A 26868-nucleotide genomic window follows, 5' to 3' on the forward strand; every position below is an offset into this window, starting at 1 on the left:
TTTCTTTAATGAGCCAGTGCAGGTAGTAACAGGCTAGATGTTTGGTTGATAGAGTGGAAGGAAGTTTGTGTGTCTGCAACGAAAACTATTTTACTTTCTACAAACTGGTAAGTCAGCTTACTGGTAATGCTGGTAGACAGAATGTAGACATTTGATACATGAAAGAAAACCTCTTTTAGGATAACAAATGGTGCATGCAACAGCAACCCATACTGTTAGTATTAAACTATACATTTTAAAGGCTTTATCCTTATAATCAATAATGAATACTCTTTCTTTTATACAAGATGATGCCACACCCACTGTGCTACAGTAGATGCTTAAAAAAAAAAAAAAAGAAAAAGAATCTCACGGTGTTGGGCTCCAATGAAGAATGTGCCATTTCTCGGGTGGGGATAGCCTTGCTCACACAGCAGGGTTTTCCACATGGATCTGGTACATTTGACCGTTATTCACATCCAACAAAAGCTAAATATCACACAGATGAGAACCTCAGATTTGTGCTCCAACTTTTTTTTTTTTTTTTAAATGTACAGCTACAGGTATTTGTTGTGTTCTAATTGGAACCAAAACTGCGTCTATTACTTGAAGCAGATTCTTTCCAACAGCTTTCACGTATATGTTAACATGTCTTCGTAGGCATGGAATCCTGCAGCAGAGGACCAGTGCTTTGATAGATACCATAGGCTCAGCCAGACAAGACATGTGATCACCAAGGTGAGTTCATTATTTAATTTTTGCATCATCACTCTTGCTGTAAAAGGGGTACTACTCTCTTTGCCAAGCATTCACTCATAGCAGGAGGAGTGGTGATTACTTTATAATCTTAATAGAATAAACTTACCATTTCCAAAATTACAACACCTTTGAATTAGGCATAGTAACTTGTACAGTGTATAGATTTTTTTTTTCTGTTGGTTTGACGGTCCTCCCCATTCTAAAATGTATTCCCTTCATATAATTTTGTTTTAAATCTAATTCATTAAAGGATTTGGTAGAAGACAATGACAATACAGATTAACAAGAGATCTTGCAGAAACAGCCTTTGAAAGCAAGAATACCAATTAAATTAAACAAGCAAGGGCTGAAGAGATCAAAAACCTAATGGATATCTGAACCGTTGCAAATGAGCCAGATAAATTTTTATACTGTTATTTTTGGTCATTATTTCACACATTCCTCTACTGCAACAACTCTCCATGGTCCAGAAAAGGGGTACAAATTCTATTTTAAAATCAAGTCTAGTTTCAACAGTATATCATCCATGAGCCAAGGAATGCTTTATCTTGGAACTTTGATTTTTTTTTTTTCCTTTTTTTTTTTTTTTTTTTTTTTTACTAAATCCTGCGTGGAATACAGGTTGTCTACCTATTCCTATTTGTAGTTATGCAACAGACTTCAATAATGAAATCTAAATGCTTTTCTTTGAAAAAATGACAATGCTGGCTCTTTGTCTTAGGCTGGCAAACATGAGGCAGTTGCTACTGTATCTAGTTTCCTGTTCTAAAATGTAAATGACAAAGCATTTTACAGCTTTGTTATGGGGGGGAAAAAAAAAAAAAAAAAAAAAAAAAAAAAAGAGAATAAAATGCAGCCATCAGTTTATCCAAGTTGTTTCAATTCTGTATGTTCATAACACCACCACTATCAAAGCATCATTTTCAAATGTCGCATAAAAAGAAAATAAACCCACTGTACAGCAAAAAAGACACATGAATCAATTAAAACACCACAGCTACAATATAGTTTCACATCACTAGTTTTTTTTTTAATTTTGCAGATAAAGTGCCATGGTACAGGAAACATGCAGCAGTTCAGTTGTAATGCCATTGGACTTTGATAAACTTAATGGCTGCACAAGCTTTCCCTTAAGTGCCAGTATAGATACATCAGTGAATACTTAAGACTCCTGACAAATATGTAACATGAGACAACCTTGACCACACATTTTGAAGTTGGAGTGTTTTGCAGTTTAAAAAAGGCCCATGCAATACTGGATGTTCATTTGATCAATGCATGAAAAGAGATTTGCAAAAAGGTAAGAACTGCAAGTTAATTAGTCAATGGCTATACCTCAGCTGGCCCTATGTCAGTGCAATAGTTAAAATGTCTTGTAAACAGTAGATTAAGCCCAAGGCAGCAGTAAAGTTTGTCCTTTAGGTTTGCATATTCACTAGTAACGTTAGTAAATCCTAGTAGCTTAAGTACTGAATGTGCTTTACATGGAGCAAGTGTCAAACCAGCTTAAAACATGCAAAATATTTACAAAAGTAGACTTAACAGCAAGTTCCAATTTTACATTAATACTGAAGATATCATGGCAAGTGACAGTTACCAAATTTGAGGTCTGCAAAACAGCCAAATCAGAATAGATTAATCTAAATTTAAGCCACTCTGTTCCCTTTTGTAACAAAGAGTAAAGCCTTAAAAAAATTGAAAAAGATGCAATATTCTGAAACAATTTTTAGATCTAGAGGAAACACTAGCTTGAGGATAGGATTGTACTTTGAACTGATACCCAATACAATATTTATACAGAAAATAAAGAAAAAACAGGATGACAATTACCAATAAAGAGGAGTCACTGGCACATAAATTAACAAAGTTACTGAACTGTCAAGTAGCATTTCCAAAGTTGATAAATTCTTCGCTGCCTGGTACAGCTAACAGCTGTGAAAAACTGTACCTTTCAGGTGATCTAGGGCACTAAATTTAAACAGCCTAAAGTTAACTACTTAACTGCTACTTTAAAAATGGCATTAGTTTGATACAGCCATGCCAAAAGGTGTTTGAAACACTAGAACACAAGAAAAAAAAAAAACACACTACAAAGTCCGTCCTGTTTTACCTACAGTAACCTCGGTAAACAATCAGTCCGCGAGTAGAAGCATATGGACCGTAATTCTGAAATTACATAAATTTTGGAATCATTTCCTGTACAGCTGAAAGTTCACCAAGTTTGAGAGACTACATTTTACTTTAGGTAGGCATCAAGCTTCTTCTGAATATTGTCGAAGGAGTCAGCTCCCATGTAATCTGCTTGTCCCTGTTCCCACTTCTGCTTGCGTTCTGCAGAGGACATGGGAGGGGGAGGTGGGGGTGCACCTATGTGGATACGAGATACTGCTTCAGTAGCTTCATCCTGAAATTATTACAGAACACAAGGTAAGATACAAAGTGGAGTAATTAAGAGCAGAAATTAAGTGAGTGGACAGAGGGAAACTTGATACAAAATACACAACATCCCAACTGGTGAATCTGCATCTACAGAATCAGCCCACATTAACCAACATCCTCTCATGTATGGCAGAACTAGCATTAGTTGTACTATTTGCCAATGTCCTTGAATTGCCACAAGACTTTAAAGGATAGAAGCGATCATGCAATACAAGTGACATACAGGCAGCGTTGCTGAAAGTCAGGATGCCGTAAGACTGAACAAGCAGAGGCAGGCCTATGTCTGAGTCTGCATACCTCACTACAGAAGCCACAAGAGAATGCCAGTGTAGAAACCAGATTGGATAGCTGAAAACAGTTGTCAGGAGGTATAGAAAGAAAGGAAAATGTAGCATTTAGTATAGCAAGTGTGCCAGAATTCCCATTTACATATTTAAAAGAAACCCAAGACACATGAAACTGATTCAATTGTACTTGCAAGTATACTAGTTTTGTCAGAAGGACATTTTATGCCAAATTATTTAAATTGTGCCATGATGCACTGCTGTTAAATTAGGAGCCCTGCAGGGGATAGGTTAACAACAAAAACACATACCGATTGGCACACAGGCTCCGAATGGATCACCACGCCATGTTCTGCAAGCAGAGGCTGAATGGACGTAGAGAATATGTCCCACCACATGTTCAGGAATTCCGGATGAAGCATGGGTGGATCCTGGCTGTCTTTAGTCACACTCTTTGTTTTGGAGTCATATCTGCAATTCCATGGCTTGACTGTTCCCAGGAAGTGGACCACCTTGGCTTCTGCACCATACCTGTACATGACAAGGCTTGTTAGTCAAACCCAATGCCCAACCCCTCCACCCCCCCCCCCCCCCCCAAAAAAAAAAAAAAAAAAGCACGAAAACAAAGTACACCAAGAACTCAAACCATGCCTCAAAAATGATTACTCGTCCAGAGTTATGCATGCCAAGAAATGACATGACTCATGCTTGAACAAAGTCATTTTTCTAAATTGCTAGGATTTTCAATACTTTCTAAAACATAGTACCTGCACATCAGAGTAAAGAAAATGACATTTACTCAGAATCACAACTTATAGCAATCACTATTAAAATTCATTTGAACTATATATAAAAAATTACATGTTTGTGTACATATAAATACAGTACCTTTTAAATACAAAATGTATCGAGTGTACTAGGACTGATGCCACAGTTTCTACGAGCAGACATGTTTGAACTTCAGGAGGACACAACAAGGCAGCTGTGTAGTGGCACTTGAGGTTCAGTACTATTTTACACTTCAGCTATGCATAAAAATGTCTTTAAATAAACCATCCTATTTTTAGTCATTGGTATCTGAGGCCCATGGTGGATCACCAAGCACAGAGAGCCAGCCAGCACTGGTTGCTTATGCTAGTTATTGCTCCAGTCTACAGTAACCAGAGGTCATAAAACAGTAGGACTAGGAATTCTTAGTTACTTACATTTCAACTAAGGCTACACATTGTTTATACCCATTTTGGCTACTAGATTAAAAATGTAGTTATTTTTGAAGTTCACTCCAGTTTAAAGTGAAGTATTTAAAAACTAAAGCGCTGCCATGTCAGATAGGATTTATACTTTCAGCATTTTCCAACAGTGCAGTTTAATAGTCCCAGATATGGATTCTGGAGAAGGTACTGCCCTTCTAGCAAAAGTAACCACTAGATGTTTTGATAGTTACAAGGTGCTCATCTGCATTCCCGATTTGAGCTTCTAACCTGATCTCACAACAGGAGACATAATCAGTAATGTCAGTGTACTACACAATACTGTTAGTTATGGAGTTAAGTATGCTTTTATATAAAGTAAAAAAACAAAACAAAAAAAAACAAACAAAAAAAAAAAAAACACATTTCTATAGAACTGCCAGATCTTTGGGAACATTACACTGCAGTTCAGAAAATGAGTTGCATCATGAGGATTGCATTATATTCTGATTAGATGAATAGTTCAGATAGGAAGTCAAGCACAGATCTTGTCTTAGATGCTACTGATTCATGGTTAAGCATGTTAGGAGGTACACCAACATCCTCGTTACAACTTAGAAACTGATTTGTTTATACAAGTATAAAACATGTAACATGTTAAAGTACTTACTGTTTAAATGCTGGCAAGTAGGAGTATATGGCTATACTGCTCAGGTTGTAAATAAATGGTAGATGTTTTTGGATGTCTGCTGTTGCCCAGTTGCTAAAGAAACTGTTCAGAATCCCCTGGTCCCCACCTGAAACACAAACACACATTACAGAAATTGCTTTATTAGACAGTCAATCTCCACAGTGAAAAAGACCCCCCCCCCCCCCCCCCCCCATTATCTTGTTACAGATCAAGGAGCAAAGATTACAGCAAGTGTTTATATCCCCAATCCTATTACACAATATCTTCAAATGGATTTGAATTGCACTGTAAATCTCATTAGGAAAAAAAAATCCCATTAACGTGCTCCGTTAAACCACATTTATCCAGCCTATCCAAAAAAAAAAAAAAAAACCAAAAAACTTTGTACAAAGAACTAACCAAATACCATGGAGCTGTGTATAATACCAAATATTCCTTGCATGTTTGGTTTACACCTACATGTAACTGACAGAGTTAAAGTTATTTCAAGGAGTCATTAAAAGCACAATATTCAGAGAATGACAGGCCACAGATCCAGAACACCTGTAACTCCCTCCCTAATTGTTCTAGTCTACTTTACTCTAGCCCACTGCAAGAGACTGCCCCAAATCCACACCAGGCAGGAAGCAAATGCCAATGATTCTAAAAACAAGCTTTCACAATTGAAGCCTGCATTACTGCTGGATGAATGTGATTTGGATCCAATCAAGCAGAATAGTGTGAACCTTTCCACGAGCCATTTCAAAATTACCCCCCCTCCCAAAAAAAAAAAACACACACCATTACTGTGCTATTTCCAGGCTACATCCAACAGAATACAGCAATAAAATAGATGCAAGACTAGTTAAGACATTTCATTATTACTACATAAACCAAACATACCCTTAAACCACACAATTCAATCAAAAAGGTAGGTATTGAAGGGGGCATGTCTTTATTGCAACAGAGGAAGTGGATTTACACACAGCTTCAAAGTTCTGTTACTCAATTTCAAACGGTTGCGTGTCCCTGCACAACTCAGCAAGAACAGTGTTTGAAACAATCTGCTGTTCAGCTGCTCTTGAGCCCCTATTGTCAAGATGCAGAATATGGAAATAATCGTGCAAAGGGTCACCCATCAGAGCAGGAAACAGATGTAAGCAAGCCATACCTCTATGCAGATTTACTTGAACAGAACATATTTACAAAAAGTACAATTGGTTAATGTAATGCTCAAAGTTGTACAACCTGAATTTTGCAAGCAGTGTACAAAACATTAAGACAATAACTCAAACTTATCTATACAGCAGAAACAAAGTTGCAAGACCTCAATTTAGTAGTCATAGGTCAGAGAACAAGTGACATGGTAACTTCATAAAGGAATTATATAACCCATGTTGGAACTTGACAGTCACTGAACACAGGATGTATACAGAGGGGTGCTGCCTCTTGTACAAATGCTTGCCTTGTGTCGTGTATACCCCCCACAATAGTGTATACAGTAGCAGAGACTTTGGGTACATTTGTGATTTTTTTTTTTTTTTTTAAGCTTCCATATGATAAATTGAAATGCAAGTTTAATATTCTATTGTGTTGAAATGTGTTCCTTGCAGCAAGTGCTAAACTTCAGGTATATGAGACATATTCTAGTTAATCATTTGCCATGGCCAATGATTCAGTTTTTAATCCTTGTTCAACAAATCAAGCATCCCAGAAGTAGTTTACACCTGCGAGTTCAATAACCCAAAGAATCTCAGGCCTGTGCCATCAACTGGACGACTCCCTGGGTTTAAAAATACACAGGACATCTGTAGACCAATGGCTTTGCTGAACAAAACCCCTCTGGGCTTCTTAATGCTAGCCACTTCATAACAGCATGCTGGTTTAAAGCCCTCATTTCGAAGAGATAACTAGACACTTAAACATATCTTCATCATTAAACCGATGAGTTTATGGCATTCAGATCAGTCACCAAAATGCCATTTTGATTAGAACACAGGAAATGAGAAAGATTGTGATTTTATTTTATTTTTTTCTCCTGGATCAGTAAGCTAGGGTACAAAGTTTAATAAATACAATTCGTATTGCAATGTGTAGCTAGAGGCAGCAATGCATACCCATAACCAAGCCATATAATCAGATGGTTCAGCCTGTAAAGTCTGAAAGTTAGAGGCAGCATTTCAACGTGAGTTTATATAAGCACCCCAATATGTGGCAGTTTGGTGAAGAATTCATGCACTTCACATTAAGCAACCATTTCAAAAATCAGAACGTATCCAATAAACATGTTACCAAAATTAGGTTCAAGCAGGTACAGAAATAACTTTACTGTTCTCTTTACTTTTATAGTGGTTATGTTCTGATCTTATACTGCAAAGCAAAGTTGTGCCAAGAGTGCAGCTGTTGGATGCCAATAAGGACAGTCCTGATTAAAAGCAAACTGCCATCTTTTCACCCACCAGATTTCAAAATGTCATAGTACCTTAGTAAACTGCACTGCTCCATTGTGCATTCACTTAAGTACATTATTTTGGGGGTTGTCCTTTCAGTCACAAGGCCAAAAGAAATAAAACCTTAAAACAGAAGGTCTGTTTAAGACAAGACTGCCATAGACGAGAACACATTTTAGCTGGGTCTTGCATACATTTAGGAGACTGAAGGGAATTGCTGGGAAGCCATTTTACAACTTTATGCCAACCAATAATGCAACAGATTGTCAAACAGGGGTAAAAACACAGGACTCCAAAGGTCCATTCTTAATTCTATTGCAGCAGGAAGAAAGTACCAATAAAAAGGTCAAGACAGTTTCTGCAAGCACAGAGCTAAATATATCCAACCCCAAATGATGTACCCCCAGTGGATTTACTGGGTAAAGTCCTGTATAAAGAGAGGGTGCGAACTTAAAACACACTGCACAGCAATGATAAGAACAGGATGAGCTTTGGGCACATTGCTGCAATGTAATATTAAATGTAGAAATGCATGTAAAACTAAAAAAAAAAAAAAAAAAGTCCCCAGAATTAAAAACAGATTAAATACAAATCATAGTATACTTTCATCGAAAGTTTTAGATTAAACGTAAACCTTCTGTGTAAACATGTGCTTACTGTTTAAACAAATGTAGTCTTAGTTTTAGAAGCAGATTGCGGGCAGGGAAACCTACCATCAAAGCTTCCTTTTTCTGAAGAAAACTGTAGGAGTTTATTGTAGGTTTCATTGGAAGGTCGAAATACAAATAATCCAGAGTTAAAACAGTCTGGCCAGCCGGGGTCTGGTGCAGCCGATAATTCTTCTCGCTCAAACAGCTCGTCAATATTTGACAAAACCTAGAACAGTAAAGAACAGAGACTTAACATACCTAAAAACAGAGAAAATGACTGGTTTTGTTTAACACGCGTTTGTGCTTTATATATACGCATACCAGGTTTAAAAATCAGACCCCTCTGGAAGGCCAGACCAGTAATCCTTTACAGTAGAACTCACTTGCAAGATTTGTTAGCTATAGCATGTTGAAATATTTTCTTCCCCCTTTTGTTATATGCAATGAATAAGACAGGAGTTACCAACCATTGTGTCTGCATCCATAAATACACATTTGGAGTAGTGGGTTAGAGTCCAACAGTGAAGCTTAGTCAATGTAACACCCAGCTCTGGTCTCTGCATTAGGGCCAAGTGTGCCGAATCTCCACTGTCCAATACATCCACTAGCCTTACTTCATCGAAGATCTTCTTAAGCACTGCCCTAATGGGAGGTTAGGAAGAAATCAAGTGTATTTGGGAAATAAATGTAGGGAAAAATAAAAGCAACGACACAGCTATGCTTCCGTTTTACCTCATGGGCTCAGAGACCTGAGGTGAAACCATGATCACCAGCTTTCTTGAAGTTCTATGGTTCCGCAGCGATGTTCCAAGCACCAAGGCTCCCTTTCCATAGGCATCATTTGTGGCTAATGTGACAAAGGCTTGGTCTGCAAACAAAAAAGCACATAGGATGTCCCACACGCTGTACTATACAATGCATCTGGACAAACATGCACACAAGTAACACACGCCTGGCTGTACATTCTTACTGGAATATACCAACACCTCAGGTTGTCAAGGGTTAGAGTAGCATGAAAGACTACCTGCCATTGGAACTGAACTGGCAACCTGAAGGTGAAGTAGCACCACCAATTATCTAAACCCCTTGGGTCAAACTATCTTGAACTATGTATTTTGTTTATTATGAATTACAAAATGTTAGTGTTTCTCCTACTAAAGCATTATCCATTTTCCAGGAAATTACAAATATACTTGGTACCTATGACTCCACAGCCAGCTTGCAAAGACCTATGCCATTGTTAAGTCAATGTATAACAAAGGAAACATGCTTATTTTTACAGGACAATTACTTTCTAGGATAGTTCGATTTGCCACTGCAGTGATTATTTAATAGGGAGACTAGAATCATGAGCCCAATACTTTCCCCATACAAAATACTTGCTAAAATTAGGAAAAGCCAGCATCTGCGAATGACCCATAGGTACTGAATTTAAGAATGCATTTGATAAGTCGCTGGTCTCTTCATTGTTCCAAGTTTAATTAAATCCTGACAAGTACCAGGGCTTTACATTCACTGTATGAGCAAATTCTGGTCCAAACTAAACTCTGGAAGCAGGGAGTTATTCTGAAGCCATTAAGATGCCTGGAATCTTAAACATTCAGTACCAATATATTTTAATAAATACATTATAAAATTAGTACAGTAAAAAAATTCTATTTAAAAACAACATTTAACCCAATCAAATTAAGACTGCCCTGAAAACTCTGGTTGTATCTATGCAACCACAGGCAAGGTTTTTATTAGCAAAGTTATGAGCATATCTGGATAAACAATCCAGCTGTAAAAAAAAAAAAAAAAACCCTACACCCTTCACTGGAAATGGCTCCAAGCAAATACAAAAAAAAAAATTAAGTGTAGCTGTGACTACAAAATTAATAAGTTTTCACCCAAGTAACACGAAATCATTTCTACCTTCAATATTCAGCTTCAATCTGCCAGTCATACAACAGATTCAAAGTGCACTTGTTATACTATAATCCTCTTTATAGAAGACAAAAGGCATGGTGGTTCAGGCTCAAATAGTTAATGCAAAAGGGAACTAGGTGTAAACCTCTAAACAGTCAAAACCTAGTCAACTTAATTCACTAGGCTAGAGATCTTTTCAGACCCAAATAGGAGGTCACACTGCAAAAGTGAAAAACTTCAAAAGTTCATCAAGTCCCAAGTTATGGGACTTCAGGTATGCCACCCCCAGCTCATCTCGCTTTTCATAGCTTTACCCAATTAATTCTAATGGTCAGTCAGACACACCTGCAATACTGCAGGCAATGCAATCCGGTTTTAGGCAGACACAAAATTAAGTTAAGTAGCATGCCAAAATTTGAGAAACCAACCTTCACATCACACAGCACTTGGGTCCATGTGAGGTGCAAGTCTAGTTATGGGCTGCGATATCACCGTTTAAGAATTTACACTGGGAAGCCAGGAAGAGATTTTGGAAAAAAAAAAAAAAAAAAAAAAAAAAAAAAAAAAAAGATACCCTTTCAACAAGCACTGCAGACGACTAAAGTGGTCAGTGGTAAAGCATGGCAAGCCTGCATAGTTTGAGAACGCGTTTTTATGCTGTATTTGTAACGGGTCCGGTTATTACAGCATTTCATTCTCAGCATAAAAATAGAAGCAAATTCTTCCATGCGACTAGCAAATGAAGGATTGACATCTATTTGATGCCATTAGGTCACAGGAGAATGAAAAGGAGGATTAACTGTACTTGAAGCTGGTAGATTGGTGAAAGGACAGGAACAAGATGCCAGTCATCCTCCGTTTGCTACACATGCCGTGTATTTGAAAGTAATTTCTTATATCTTGTTTGCAAATTTCAGAGCCGGAATTACCGAAACCTTGTTCATAAATCCCCCCCCCCCCCCAAAAAAACAAACAAAACAAAACAAAAACCCACCACCACTTCCTATCAATGTAGAGTTAATTATGAAACGTCTCCCCCAAAAACTGTTCTAGCCAGTTAAATAAACCTTACCAACTTTATAAGCCATAAACATTATTAGTAGCCCAACTACTCTACCGTAAGCTGTACTACATTCCTCACATTTAAAAAGCCAGAGAAAAGTGCACCAAACGACCACCAACATGTACACAACTGCATTTATTAAAAGAAACACACACTTCATCAGTCGACATTAACATATGTGTCTAGCTACGGCTACATATTTGTGCTCAAATCCACGTGTTACCTTGACAAACTTTGCAACGACCGAGCACAGTACAGCTCTCTAGCAGCACTACTCATCCAACTTAAAAAAAAAAAAAAAAAAAAAAAAAAAAAAAAAAAAAAAAGGTGACCTTGGAAATAAAGGTTATTATATTTACACCAAGTGTCTTTAACCAGCTACCGTAACGTGACGGAACATTAAAAAAGTGTGTGTAAAGTACGCGGTGAGGCTCCAGAGATTACCAAATTTGGTTTACTTTTCTAAAAGTTCTGTATAATTTCCGCTGTGCTATGTGCGTGGGCGCGTCTACTGATACTGTACTAAATCATGACAGTTATCGCTGCAAGAAAATGGTAAAATATGCGTTGCGGTACTCTTTTCGAAATATACAAGGCTAGATTTACCTTGTTGGAGTCTGTGTAAAAGTGGATTCTTAACGTATTCCGCAGGTAGGCCTACAGCACGGCACCCATTTTCTCGGCAAGTTTGTTTCACGTTCGAGAAAGCACACGGAGTTCGTTGTTTCTATGGTGTCCAGTTAATCTGGTGTTTATTTGTGCTTAGTCGGGTCTAGCATCAAGCTCACTGCAAACATTTTATACATACCTTCAGTAGGTAGCTCATTTTTAGATTTTAACATTACGAAACATTCTTTGCTAGGCTCTGAGCTCGCAATATATTCTAACCGAGACAAGTGGACAGAAATCTTTTAAAATAATAACAGTACTAATTTGTCTAATACCCCTACCTGTCATGGTGTTTGCAGCTCTGTCGCGATGCTACTGCAAAAAAAAAAAAGTCAAACGCAGCCAAGTTTCTGCCGAGAGGAACCAGCAGCAGTGTGTGTGTAATAATGCTCTCTTTTTTTATATGCTTCAACTGTCACGTGATCTTCACTGTGGCTTCCTTCTTCACGCGAGTTAAACACTTGAATGGGGAAATGATCTGTTCATTTACGCATTTTTAGTTTTTGAGGTAAAAAGTTATGCACCCCCCAATCCAATTGTAAAGTGACTGGTCACTGTAGAAATTGCTCTATGAACTATAAAGATATGCATATTTAATCTACTCTTTCGTTTCCAAATTGTAACCCACTGCAGCTGCTCTCAAATTGTAGAAATAATTACATTCTACTCTAATGATAACAATATATATGCACTACTCTGTTTACTAAAACATATCAACTACGTTTTGTTTTTAAAGCTGCACTACCACACAATACTCACATTGAGTTTTATTGTCAAATATACCGCTACAAAAAGTCATGGGATTCCTATAAGTGTTTGTTCTGTTTTGCTGCGGTGAACATTGCTGTATTTTATATGCAGTTATGCTCCAACAGTACTACCTATTTAAATCGAAACATTGAAAAGTCACTCTGTACAAAATACTGCATTATACTGAAATACTACTGCAGTACTACTGGAACAATCCCCCTCAATGTTTTTATAACTTTTTACAGTAAATACAGCTGTCATATTTTCACCACAGATTCCTAAGGTAACACACAATATGATCAACTATATATGACTTCTTGTGGGCTTTAACTCCGTGCTAAACAATGATTTATAATCCATTTCTTATCTCTTTGGAGCTTATTACTGCCCCGCCCTTTTTTTGTGGTTCTCACTTTTCTTTTTACTGTAATCAAGGTTTTGCAAGTATTTGACATATAAAGCTGAATATAAACTGCTAGCACTTGGTCAGATGGGCTGATGTCAGCAAGTGTGCTTTAAATATAACACATCAGGGGATTAGTTACCAGTCACTTCTTAATATACATTTAGCCACCGAAAGTGTTGCTTGTCCTTCGTTTTCCACGTGTTCATTTGACCAGTTTTCTGAAATGGTCAGAGTAGAATCTAGCCATGTACACTGCAGTGCCGAGGTCTGGTGATGAGATCTCATCTTCTTGTGAGTTTCACAACCATTGACATTCAATTGGTAATGGGTCTTGATTGGGCCTTGCCCAACACAGCAATGTGACAGTTTTTAATTTCCTTTGCAGTGAATGACTGTGCGTTTTATTAAATGGGCACACAACACACATTTCTTGTAGAGCTTACTCTTGAATTAGATATTTCTCATCCAGCAGTGATGCTGAGTAGCGTGTGCAAGGAGGGGAAGTCACGAAGACCGAGAGCTTGAATCGGCTGTTCATTAACAGACTGAGGAAAGAATTCAGTCACGTCAGGTGTAGAATATCCAAGTATTGAGAGAAAACCAAAATTAATCTGCATAGGATATGGGATCTGAAAAGCTCAACATGTTGTTTAACACTTTAGTTTAAAATCAAATAAAACAAAATCAGTCTAGACATTAAAGTTATATTTAAAACAACATTACAATTCCTTTATGCAAACTATTACACACCACCTGAACTAAAGGGTAACTGTCAGATTATCTAGGCAATGTATCCTATCTGTATACATTTAAATCAATATTAAAATTCTCATTATACAATCAGTATTTTGTTAGGCTGCTGGAGCCTTGAATGCTTTTAAAGTGGAATACTTTCACATAGTGGACTATATCCCAACCCCTAAACTATATATTCAAAATAAAATCCCTATCAAAACAATTTAAATAGATACATAGATTAAGAACACTATGAAACAAATATCAGTTGTGGCATTGATAGAGTAACAAAGCAATTTATTTTGAGGAGTAAATTCAAGATTTTTTGGAGCTTGAAAACCAAATACCCAACAGGAATTTCTCTGGTGTTTAGCAACACCTAGTGGCTAAATATTGTAATTGCACTTATGTTCCTAAAGCTAGATTTCAACATAGAAAATCTAGGAAGTATAAACGATTCCTCTACATAAAAACACACAATATATTTAATTGATTTTAAAGTCACAACAGATGATAGAAAATCCAATATATATTACATAATACAAAACAGCCAATACACATTCCATCGCTTAATCTGATCAATAGGGATGAGCCAGAAGATATTTAGCAATATATTTGATTGCCAGCATAGTTTCTTTACAAGTTGGTCGTATCTGAGACTCTGCTAGGAGGAACCCATAGTGCCCAACGTCCCGGAGTTCCAAGGTAAACAAATATTTAATCCCATGATCATAGGACCAGTCGCCAGAAACTCCAGAAGTAGGGTCTGTAATGAGACAGACAGCATTGCGCCAGGATACAGGTTTGATTAACCAACACTGTGGAAATGTGGAGGGTGGGGGAAAGAGTAATGCACCAATAGCACTTACAAATTTTTCAAGAAAGATTCTAAAGTCAAAACTTACACAGGACAGTAGCTCCAGTTCCATAGTTGTATTTTGTATTATAAAGACTGGCCAGAGCATGTGTCGCACCTTTTGCAATTTCATTCTGCAAGAAAAATAGAGATTTAACAAGGCAGCCACGGACTGGTTCAAATCAAAATGGAATTACTAACTGTTGCATACCAGCTCATCGTGACAGGGAGTTGTTTTACAGTCGTAGGAATAGGGGACAATCAGCACCTGTGCATAGGCATGGATGGTAAGGTACAGCTTGATGTCAGAATGAGTGCGAATGAAGTTGGTGAGAGCTTTCACCTCTAGCTCAGATTCAGCTTCAGTTCCACAGAAGGTTTCGTCACATGGATTCTTGGATCCCAATTCTGTAAATATATGTACTTGTAAAAGTCTGTTTTTAAATCTCCCTTTTCAGTGTTGAATATGCATTCAAAACACTTCACGCTTTTAAAACGGTCCTGCACTTCTTTAGTTCTTAAACTTTGCAAGAAACTGAATTCTCCAAATAGAGCAGATGCCATCACTCAGAAACCTAATCTTACTCATTTGATTAACAGAAATAAAATCCCCACATCATGATTCTCAAAACAATGGGGCTGGATCCAAAAGCAATCCACCATTCCTTCACTTACTGCACCATCCAGCATCAAAGTTTCGGTTTAGATCAACACCGAGGCAGGAGCTACTGAGGTGCTTGGAGCGATTCTTTCTCCACAAGCGATCCTGTTCAAAGACAGAAGAGGAGTCAAAGGCCCTAAATATCATATCTTTGGAAAGTCAAACACTTTTTCGGCCGGTTAACCCCATTTCAGCCGTTTTGTTTTCCTGAGCAATAACTGCATCATTACCACAAGTTTCGTTTTCAAATAGTTATGTTTCCACATCTAATTTAAATGTCACCCATTCCATCTGTTGGAAAACAAACAAAAAAGTAGTTTCTGATGGAAAAAATAGTTTGGGATAAGACTCGAGTTTAAAAACAGGCAGTCAGCCAGTTCGACATTCAGGAGAAATGTTTCATATTCAGGGCAAAATGGCCTATGCAAAAATGTATTAGGGCCAAGTATAACAAAAGTCTAAATATATACATTTGTCCAGGTGTAGCTATAGCCATCCACATTGAGGACTGGAACAACGTAGAACACAAGGTTGTCAAGAAGGGTGGTCATGAGATTATCACTTCCATATGTACTTGTGGCCTAAAAAGAAAACAAAACTCAAGTTATCAATAAGAATTTTCTGGGCTTCTGAAACCACCATGTCAATATAAAATACATTTTAGCAGTATATTTTTGGTTTCTTTGTTACATGTATGGTAAAGCTGTTTTTGAGACTATCAATTATAGCCATTAAGAGTCTGACTGGCATTTGCTGTGCTTTCTGAAATCTTTCAGGCAGGGTTAAATAAAGTAGGACTGCTAAGAGGACACATTTTACTCTTACCTCTTTCACAAACCACTGGCAAAATGCTGGGGAGATCCACTCTCTCGCATGAATACCACAGTCCATAAAGACAGCAGGTTTGATTTGACCTTGGCTGCTGCCGACCTACCAAAAGGTGGTTAGAGCTTAAACTGGATTTATCTGCATCAATGTTATGGTTATATACAAAGCATTACTTCATAATATGTACAAGTATGCAATAACAGAGCTCAAAGAAGTCATTTGCAACCCACCATCATCAGGTGGAAGAGGGCAAGCGGGGTGGGGGTGGGGGGTGGGGAATGACTAGAACTACTGTACTTTAATAGCACACAGAAGTCTATGGTACAATGTGCACGCCATAGGAAGATACCAGGTAACAGTTGCATGACGATTTAATAACTCATCCCAATTAGCAAGAAGCTACCTTCAGCAGATATATGGGATTCCTTTCAAAGGTTTTGCCAATTTCTGTACGAGTGACGAGAGAAGGAAAAGTAGCAGCAATATGCTCAGTCCAGGAGGCAATCTAAAACAAAATATGAACATGTAAATAGTGTTCTTCATTCTTTAAAAAAAAAATACTTTGTCAAACAGGTAACGTAACTTGCCTTATTCCAGTCATTGTATTTTTCATAGTCATAGACCACCTCTGAACGAAGAACAATGTCAGACTGGATCTTTATTTGGTCTTGCAGGTTGTCCAAGAAGATGCTTCAGGATCATGCAAAAGATTAATAAACAGGTATGGAAACAAAGGACTCGCCAACCAACACAATCATTCTGTTTATTAGTCACAATAAAACATTTGTGACTAAGCCAGAGGGTTTTTGTGTTTGAGAAACCCCCCCCCCCCCCCCGAAAAGACAAAAAAAAAAAAAAAAAAAAAAAAAAAAAAACGCCAAGAGTGAGTTCTTTTTACATTTTATAATTTAAAAGTAATGCAGAAACTGTCCAGGGAAAAAAGTGCAATGTTTACTGTAGAAACAAACCATACCTGTAATCAATTCCATTGTACTTCAGCTGGTTTTCAATAAATGACACAAAGTGGCCTCCCACATAAATGTCAGCTGTCATGCCTTGAGCAAGTTGACTAACAGACTCAGGGGACCAAAAATCCATCTGTGGGAATAAAATTATAAAAAAAAAAAAGTGACAGACATCCCTCAGCCAATAAGATTCTGCTGTGGGTAAGAAATCCACTTATTTAGGAGTATTTAACCCTATACTGCAATGGTGGTTCAGTTCAAAACACCCCAATGTGATCGAGCAATTTGTTCATAGCAAAGACTACTGTTTCTAAACATGTTCAAGAATTGAATGCATGCCACACAAACTCGCTAAACAAAACAACCAGATACTAAATACTGTTGCATGTAGAACAAATGTTCGCAAGAAGTTGTAATGGACTGAAAAGTACCAATAGTGAACTAGCAATGCTTACTTAGAAGCAACGTGATAAAATACTGACTTTTTATTGTTAAACTCACTTTAAAAAGCTATGATATCTGAAATCTAGCTATCATATTGCATATCTGAAGCAAAATCGGTTTGTTCTCACCATACTTTTTGTGCCAAATGTTTAATAAATACAGCTTGCTCTTCAGTCTTGGGTTTCACACGAAAAACCTTCGCCCTAAAAAAAAAAAAAAAAAACCACATCCAGTCACAGTTTTACAAAAATTGTGATACAACAACAAAATAATACTGTTAAAAACATGTACAGACGTAAATTACAGCCTCCCGTCTTACCCTTCAAATCGGAGTTCTGACCGTGTTGATTGAACAGCTACAGGCAGACAAAAAAAACACAAGAAAGGCCATTTCTAACATTTTCAGTTATTGTCTGTTTTCCTTCTCTCAGTCCTCAAAAACACGTCAGACGGACTAACTCTATAGTGAATTATTTTATTGTCAACATTTATATTACAATTAAGACCGAATCACAAATTAAAAGACTAACTCATTTCATATGACGCGTTGGATGGAATTGCAATGATCACCTTACACAGGTGTAACTTCAAAATTAGAGCTATCACCAGTCGTGTGACGAAAAAGCCAATGAGACTGAGGTATACCAACAGCAGCCAGCTACAGGCAAAACATAATAAAATAAGGCAATGCAAATTGGGTAAGTAGTATTTAAGACTTAGATGACATTCGTAAGCAAAATGCATAAAACAACACACGTTACAATTTGCTAACCTTCGTGTCATGTTGACAGATATGGTTAAGTTATTACCATAACGCTGGTTCCCTTAAAAAGAATGACAACCATTACCGAATGGGAAGAGCCTCTCTGACGGCGTCAATCACTGACTCTGACCCGTCAATCACTGAGCATATATAAAAAAGCTGCCCTATCAGGGCCCTGCTGTGAGGAGAAAGTCCCTCCCACCTCCTGCTGAAGAGGGTCGTCCTCACAGTAGCATATTGTCATTTTCTTTCGAAATCAGAGGTCAGCTGGGGACACAACCTCAAAGGGTAATAGCTGTCATTCTTTTTCAGGGAACCAGGGCTATGGTAATAACGACGCCATGGGCTCAAAAGGGGGGCCCGTAAGGACCCGCAGTACCAGTTCCAGATCCCACTTGGGGACAATGCTTCTCATGGGAAGACAAAGCCTCCGAGACCCTTCAAGAAATTACACTGCCAGGAAGTGTGCCCCAGGGGACACAGAGTCAGTTTTGTCGTGGCACACTGATATTGCTGCTAGATATACCTTCAGAGTGGACACGGATTTACTCGCATCAAACAGGTGTTTTAAGAAGGTTAGGATTGTCTCAATAGGGCAGGTCACCGGATCGTGACCTTCAGCAATATACCAGTCTTGGAAAACTTTCCATTTATATGAATACTGGGCTCTGGTGCTCGGCGCCTTAGCAGACTGTAGTGTCTCTACCACTGCATCTGGCAAACCTTGTCTGGATAGATGGCTCTGTTCAATGGCCAGACCCGGAGTTGGAGCTGGGCTGGGTTTGTGTGCCATAATAGCCCCCCCACTTGGCTCAGGAGGTCCTTGCAATAGGTGCTGAGGTCGGTGCCGAGGGAGACCGCGGGCGATGCCGAGACTGTCGGTGCCAAGCTTGTCGGAGCCGAGTCTATCGATTGCCGAGACTAACAGAGCCGATTTTGGTGTTCTGACCGGTGCCGAGTTTAATCGATTTCTACTGGTGCCGAGCAATCAGCGTCAGGGTAGGCATCGAGGTGCTGTCCAAGCCGCTGCCGAATGTAACTGAGTCAATCGGCGTCGGCATCGACGGTAAGCGCAGCTGCGCTAGGAAAGCCCAAGGCTTGGGTGGGGCATGTAGGCCCGAGCTGCAAGGTAGCTGAGGCCGAGTAAATCGGGGTATGTGATGACGGCGCGAGCCCGCGGAGTCACCCTACAGCACCACGATAGCTCACACAACGGTAATTTGGACTACACGAGGTAGTGAAAAGAGAATTACGGCTGCTTACCAATCCCAAAAGAGGGGTCGAAACCAGCTCTAATCAGTAATACTAACGCGAGACTCAGGCAAGAGCAATCTCAAAAAACACTCAAGAGTGTAACTTACCATGTGAATAAATTTGTAGGCTCGAAGAATCAAACAAATCAGCTAATTTCCAGAACAAAGACGCTCGAGGCAATCTCTGACCTGAGTCAGTGGACTGAGAGAGAAAATGGCGATATGCTACTGTGAGGACGACCCTCTTCATAGTTGTGGCTGAAATACCTTGAAGGTGCATAGGGCATAGGGTGTCCTTCAAAGGAACTCCTAATCTGGGATCTGGTGACAAGACTGGGGGTTTTCAGCAGCAATACTGGCAGTCCAGGCTTCAATCTGAAAAATATAGAGTGGGGCCTCCTTTAGTTCTACTGAAATTATAGGGAGCGACCTGTTTATGACTACTACAGTAAACCAGGATCAACATACGTTCTCAAAGGTGTTGTATTTTTCATAGTTGCAGTCAGCGGTTGAACGCTTTTTGTTGTCAAATTGATTTTTCATGGCAGTATGGATGTCATTAATCAGCACTCTACACAAGGATAGAAAACACACAAACATTTGAACACCTGTGCTTGCCACTCATTTCAACTCATAGTGTAAACATGAAGGACATATGCTCTATTCCACTCTGCTGTAAAAGGGTTTCCAAAAGTGAAACCTGTTCAGCACGGACGTGGATATCCACATCTGTGTGTGCAGCAACCAGCTCCACATCGACAAGGCTCCAGAAATTAACCGGAAAAGAGAGAACTTCAGTTCAGTCATTCACAAACATCTCCAAACAAGGGCTGATCTTCCTGCTGTCGATTATTCGATCATTCAAATGTTACTTTTTGTGTTCAAGGTTATAAAATCTGTAATATCGAATAAGTTCTCTTTGGGTTTTTGTCTGAAAAAAGTACACATACCTCCACTGACCTTGTTTCAATATTTATATTTCAGTGTTTTGATCCAAATTAAATATATTGAACAGGGGTCTGTGGGTTGAAAATCCAATGACACAGAGAGAGAGAAAAAAAAAAAAAAAAAAAAGCCATACCTTTACGCTGCTTTCCAGGTTCTTAATTGAATAAAAATAATAAAAAATAAAAAATGACACAGTCTTTATCTTCTTTTTGAATATCTATTTAATCAATTTCTTATTTAACATATTCCCCTAAACTAGATTGTGGTTCTTGTCCACCCATACAATAAATAATAAATAATAAATAAATGAATGAATGAATGTTTTAATTACCCATCAAACGCCGAGGGTCCAGCAGCCAGAGCTGTGGCAATAAAGCCCAGGAGTAGAAGTACCTTCATGTTGCTTGTGCTTCCCATCTATATCACAAGTGCTTTTATACTCCTTATCTCTTCATAAAGCAGCCAATAGAAGTTTCAGTCCGAGTCTGTCATTTACCAATCTTTAATACACGTTGGGTCCTGATTAAGTATTTTTTTCCCCATCAGTATCACATTTAATTAAAAAAACCAAAAAAACACACGGTTATTCAAATGGATCAGAATCGATTTTTGGGAAGACAAACATTACGTGATAAAATGAACTGTATTTGGTTAAAGACGACACCGTTTGAGTGTATTTCTGGGGGAAAATAAAAAATTCTTAAATCCAGCAGGAACCAGATTAGTTGCAGGTAGAAGCAGTTCAATGACTGTATTGTCCTCTGTAATTTCTTCTATTAATTATTTAATAGGTAAAACTCTGAAACCAAGTCAAGTCGACGCAATTTTGTCTGGTGCTGGAATTTTGGTCTATTTGTACGCAAGGAAGGAACCATTTTGTCTACTTGTCTTGGTTTCATATAGTTTTACAGTTTTACATTTCATGGACAATCAGCATTATTGCCATTCTAATAAGGGTTTATTTCACACTAAACCTTTTAAACCGTTTGTTTTTTCTTACGTGATTTAAAATTCTGAAGTGGCGCCCTGCCTCGACCCTCAAACCAAACAACGCTTTCATTGTTCATTTAGAACGTGCCACAGTTTTAGTGGCTAAGCTAAGGATATATTAATGCAAGTGCAGCTGGTGTAACTTATACCTGAGCAACTGAAGGGATGTTTGTGCACAAAGTTTATAATGGAAATCCTGCAATGAATTATAAAAAAGAAAAGGAAATACAGTTGGCTGGATTTTCCACTTCCATTTGTTAATTAGTGTTGAAAATGCCCCATTTATTTAAGTTTTATAAAAAGTGCAGATTTATTTTTAATGAACTAAACTACTGGTAATGAGATCTTGCATGGTCACATTTGCAGATCACCAATGCCCTGTTGTTCTACAGTTGGAATTGACTGATTCCTTCTGTTTGTCCTCACTGAGCCTCCAGTGTGACTCAGAGTACACTCAGATTACATTTTGCATGGGATAGGCTATTCTGTGCCAAAGACAATTGATTTTTCTCAGTCTTTGATGGTGATATGCAATATCTGTTTGGGCATATGTGGCAAAGTGGCTGTTGATTGTGAACAGGTGCAGAGGTGGTGCAGTGCAGGAATAATCACAGACAGACAATTGCAATCCGGTTTGGAAAAATAACGTTTTATTTGTAAATCCTGGTCTGGCGACCAAAACAATAGGCTCCTGCTATACACAGCAATGTGTAAAGCATGGAGAACAAAAGACAGGGATTGCAGCCCAAACAGTAAACACGTTATCCACCCCACATCAATACTAGCCATGGTCACTAATGATGACACTACTTACAGCCCAGTAACTGAATCCCAATATGCTGTATGTAGGGACAGCAGATCAGGTTTTCTTTGCATCACCCTGCTAACAATATACATCCACTTACATTTCAAACCACATAGCTGGGATTAATGGCTGCAGGTTCTTGCACTGACCTAGCTTTTCAGTTTAACCAAATAATTCTGCACATTTAATTTACAATTAGCCTTTAAACAAATACTTTTTATTAATAGTACAGCACAGTATATTATCTATTTACAAAAACATGATACATTCTAAAAGTTTGTTTTAGTATTCTGGTTCTAATCACATTTTCCCCCAATACAGTACATTTACATAAAAGCTGGTTTAATTATACCGTAATGTTTGTAATAATAGCCCGTCCCGAATAAAAGCCCAGTTTGGATTGTGGTACCTAATAGTTGCCTATGGCCCAGTCAAGTCCTAGTTTTGACAAAGCAGTTGTTTAACACCCCTGAATTGTATTACTGCTAGCGGTAATGATTTCCATCACTACTTCATTGTTAGCAACATCGCTAGCAAGCCTAGCTGCTATTTGGGAATTTAGAATAATATATTATATATGAAGTGGCAAGCAGATTATATGAATACCACATATACAAGTACAAAACGTTTATACACATACAATAAACCAATAATAATTATTTAGTACACTAAAATATTATGAGTATTACGCGAAGCACAGAGAGTTTAAATCACATTTCATTTGAAACCGAGTCTTTTCTAGTAGTAAAGTACTTAAGATTATGTATCTTTTTGTGTTCCAGAAATACAGTGTAACGAGATTAGAGGTATCTCAAGAAGAGGAGTCGGTAACAATTGTTTATGTCTGTAAAGGATGACCAGTTGAGAACCCAAAATCTCATCTACTGTATTATAGGTACTGTAAAGCCTCATTCATGCAGAGTGGTGCAAAAAAAAAAAAAACACAGAAAATGGTTGATACCTGACTATTAATGAGCAAGATACTGTAGCAAGATGCTACAGTTATTGCCAAACGTTCTTATTTATCTTCATGTAGCCAAAGACACTACAAAATGATATTGCAAAAGTCCACCGGAAACCATAATAGTAGTACAGTATTTCATGTTGGATTGCGAAATGTATATGGAAAACTACAAAGCGGTATGTAACTCAATATATTAACACAACATTATTCAGCAGGTTTCATTCGACTCTATGAAGCAAAATGTGTTAATTTTATAGGGTGATGGAAAAACTTTTGGCCATATAGCTATGCGCTCTAACATAAGCATCATACTAGAAGTATCTACTGTACAACTGAATAAAAGGTAGTTTACTTAGCTTACATTCAGAATGGCCTTAATCATTTTAAGATAGTGTGGACTTAATATCCTAATCATAAAACATAAGATAGCCTAGGCAAAATACAGTACTTAAGATGGTATTAGTAGTTTTATACCATTTCAGCCATCTACATTGAATTATATGGTTTAAGATGGATTAACATCATCTAAAATTTAAAGGAATTTTATGACCAGATTGTAAAATAACATGTTATTTTAAGATTATGTTGTTTTAAGAAAACCATCTTTTATAAATGGCACAGAATATGATGTTGTTTGTGTGCTTATTTATCATCACACAAGGTAATGGACTTGTTAGCTTTTAAATGCAAATTTTCTGATCCCCGATATGAAATGGAACTAATTTTGGTAGATAGACTTGGATGGGCCTTTAAAGGGGAGGCACATTTTAGGAGCTGTAATAATTTTCTTCTAAAATGTTTTTTCACAAACCCATAAAGGATGGGGTTCAGACAGCTGTTAAAATACGCTATGCAGATTGTAAAAGGCAAAGCTGTGTCAACAATGTCAATTAACTTACATGTCTTTATTACTTTCAAATGAACAAGTATGTCCATAAAGTGAAATATCTGATACGGAACCCAGCAAATGAAAAAGGAAGCCACTATTGCGGCAAGCATTTTCAGAACTTCGTCATTTCGGGCCTTGCTTTTTTGGACCTGGTAGGCACCCAGCAGGGTCTTGCCAATCAGACAGTAGCAGGTGATAATGATCACAAAAGGAATGAGGAAACCCAAAATGCTTTTGACGAAGCCCATCCCAACCAGAAATCTATTCAAGTTGGCATCCTTGTATAAAAAAGCACACACAGATATGTTAGGGTTGGCAATTAAGACGACGTCACGGAAACACATTGTCGGCACACTCAGTACAAAAGCAAAGACCCAGATGATGATGCAGGTGATGCGGGAGTAGACCAATGTACGTCTTGGTCGTGATCTCACTGGATGGACTATAGCCACGTAACGGTCAATGCTGAGGCAGGTTAGAAGGAATATTGTGGCATATAGATTGAAGGTTACCAAACCAGTGCTCAGTTTGCATAGGAATCCTCCAAAATGCCAATTATAGCCCAGTGCTGTGTAAGCAGCCCACAGTGGTAACGTGATTAGAAAGGTGAGGTCAGCCAGTGCCAGGTTCAGCATGAATACATTAGCCACTGTTTTAATTTTCACGTAGGAGTAAATTACAGCCACAACCATGCTGTTCCCCAAAACACCAACAACAAATATGAAACTATAAACAATTGGGATCATAGTAAAGATGTAATTATGCATTCCAGAGCTAGTGCAGTTTACTGAGACTCTGAGGTCTTCCGTAGGTCCTGCAGTAGAATTCTCCATCTTTAAGTTTGCCTGTAAAGTCCAGGAGAGTTGTACTTCAGACTTAAGCCCTTGCTTGAATAAACGACTGACGCCTATAAAAATGAAAACAAAAAAAGGGTTGAAATTATGTAATCAATCACAATGATCTTGAGCCACTTAATAAATATTGTGCAATTTAATAATCTCATATATATTTCCCGCTATCATTACAGAAGTCTGAGAATGTGAAACCTGTTACAGTGCATGGTTCTAATGAGATTAACTGGGCTTGCACATTTTCACTTCAAGCAACACAAAAGATTATATTATATTAAACACATGCTGTCCACAACAATGAAGGATATACTACATTGAATGCGTTCTAATGAGATTAACTGGGCTTGCACATTTTCACTTCAAGCAACACAAAAGATTATATTATATTAAACACATGCTGTCCACAACAATAAAGGATATACTACATTGAATGCGTTGTAGAGCAGACAGCGTACATACTGTACTATTTAACAGGCTATTTTTGCCTTAAATTAACCAGTTTAAAAAAAAAAAAAAAAAAACAACTTCTGTTTGTAGTATTTTGTGATGCATGAATATAAGCTTTTATCACACATAGGAAAAAGCACTTAAAATCACAACACTATGGTAAATAGGATAAATGCCATTTAAATCGATTTATTATGTTTCCATTGTTAATTTCTCTCTCTCTCTCTCTCTCTCTCTCTCTCTCTCTCTCTCTCTCTCACAAAGCAACATAATCTAGAATCACTCAGAATTATTGAAAACAGTGTGTACAGTCTATTTAAATTACATTTGAAGCGGTATTACAGTATTATTGTGACTGTAAATGCATTTGCCTGAGGAGCGAAAACTCTTATATTCAGCTGTAAGTGATGACAAAAATGTACATATAAGTGAGGCCCATTGGATTATAATTAGAAAATGTGTTCATGAAAGGATAAAGACAAAGGTTCTGTATTTCTTATGGTTGGAGTATGCATTTTACATATTTGTGTTCAATTGACCCTACATAATCAACAGTTAGTTATGTTCAATTTTATTTGAGTACCACCACGACAAGGTGTAATATGTACTGTCTGCTATGCACCACAAGGTGTCACTATTTTTCTGTAGTTGACAGATTGTGTCAATTGGGCACATCAGCATGGCTGAGGTCTCTCATTGGAAATTAACCACGCCTAACACGATTTTCAAAGCAATATATATGAATCCCATTTCTGTCAATATTTCTGGTTATTATTATTATTATTATTATTATATTATTATTATTATTATTATTATATGTTTTTGTGTAATTAATAGTTTTTTTTTGTTCTCATGTTCTGGTAGTCTGGATTTGAATTTAGGTCCTTGCATGTGTAAATGAGAAAAGACATCAATCTCTAACGCTGTCAAAGTGCCTTTCACTAGCTCCAAAATGAAACAAACAAGAAATATTTGATTATCCATGAGTTATTGTAAGATCTGGATTAACTGTTTATTGTCTACTGTAGTTGTACCTACTTTAACAAAAGCACAGGGATGACACATTTACTGCAGCAGGACAGGATTTGCCGGTGCATTAAAAAAACAAGAAACAAATTACAACAATAATACCGTGAAAGGTTTGCTGCTATGGCTATAACTGCTATCACCTCAAATATTATTATTACCACACAATTCAGCAGATTAAGGGGAACATACGCATTTCATAGTTGACATTCACTCCGGACATGTA

At 37.7% G+C, this 26868-nt stretch overlaps 3 protein-coding genes across 4 annotated transcripts; all 3 read right to left on the minus strand.

Moving 5' to 3' along the window:
• Positions 1-1743: 1743 nt before the first annotated feature.
• On the minus strand, positions 1744-12478 carry LOC121322868 (glycogenin-1-like). 2 transcript variants are annotated; one of them, XM_041263322.1, is made up of 8 exons: positions 12343-12478; positions 9154-9289; positions 8889-9063; positions 8485-8647; positions 5322-5448; positions 3773-3992; positions 3475-3525; positions 1744-3142 (listed from the first exon to the last, which is right to left on the minus strand). In XM_041263322.1, the coding sequence occupies exons 1-8, from the start codon at positions 12347-12349 to the stop codon at positions 2975-2977; spliced, it is 1047 nt and encodes a 348-aa protein (XP_041119256.1). In that variant the 5' UTR covers positions 12350-12478; the 3' UTR covers positions 1744-2974. The 2 variants fall into 2 exon arrangements, with proteins under 2 accessions (XP_041119256.1, XP_041119257.1); XM_041263323.1 differs by lacking the exon at positions 3475-3525 and having other exon boundaries at positions 12343-12473.
• Positions 12479-13455: 977 nt separating this feature from the next.
• On the minus strand, positions 13456-16545 carry LOC121322869 (carboxypeptidase B-like). The gene is made up of 6 exons (XM_041263324.1): positions 16295-16545; positions 15940-16050; positions 15484-15574; positions 15020-15216; positions 14858-14942; positions 13456-14718 (listed from the first exon to the last, which is right to left on the minus strand). Exons 1-6 carry the CDS (start codon positions 16358-16360, stop codon positions 14531-14533), a joined length of 738 nt encoding a protein of 245 aa, XP_041119258.1. The 5' UTR covers positions 16361-16545; the 3' UTR covers positions 13456-14530.
• Positions 16546-23647: 7102 nt separating this feature from the next.
• On the minus strand, positions 23648-26324 carry LOC121323531 (type-1 angiotensin II receptor-like). Its single transcript, XM_041264639.1, has one exon. It carries the CDS (start codon positions 25149-25151, stop codon positions 24072-24074), a length of 1080 nt encoding a protein of 359 aa, XP_041120573.1. The 5' UTR covers positions 25152-26324; the 3' UTR covers positions 23648-24071.
• Between the last annotated feature and the right edge of the window lie 544 nt (positions 26325-26868).

This window comes from Polyodon spathula, chromosome 11, assembly GCF_017654505.1.
Source record: "Polyodon spathula isolate WHYD16114869_AA chromosome 11, ASM1765450v1, whole genome shotgun sequence".
NCBI classification, from domain to species: domain Eukaryota; kingdom Metazoa; phylum Chordata; class Actinopteri; order Acipenseriformes; family Polyodontidae; genus Polyodon; species Polyodon spathula.

Coding starts and splice junctions, on each gene's coding strand:
- LOC121322868 (XM_041263322.1), bottom strand. Junction 3,993..5,321: donor TACTTGCCAGCATTTAAACA/GTAAGTACTTTA, acceptor TGTCATGTACAG/GTATGGTGCAGAAGCCAAGG. Junction 3,143..3,474: donor CTTGTGGCTTCTGTAGTGAG/GTATGCAGACTC, acceptor TAATAATTTCAG/GATGAAGCTACTGAAGCAGT.
- LOC121322869 (XM_041263324.1), bottom strand. CDS start 16,360: ATGGACTGTGGTATTCATGCGAGAGAGTGGATCTCCCCAGCATTTTGC. Junction 15,575..15,939: donor ATAGCTACACCTGGACAAAT/GTATATATTTAG, acceptor GTCTTTGAACAG/GATCGCTTGTGGAGAAAGAA. Junction 14,719..14,857: donor AACTGGAGCTACTGTCCTGT/GTAAGTTTTGAC, acceptor GTCTCATTACAG/ACCCTACTTCTGGAGTTTCT.
- LOC121323531 (XM_041264639.1), bottom strand. CDS start 25,151: ATGGAGAATTCTACTGCAGGACCTACGGAAGACCTCAGAGTCTCAGTA.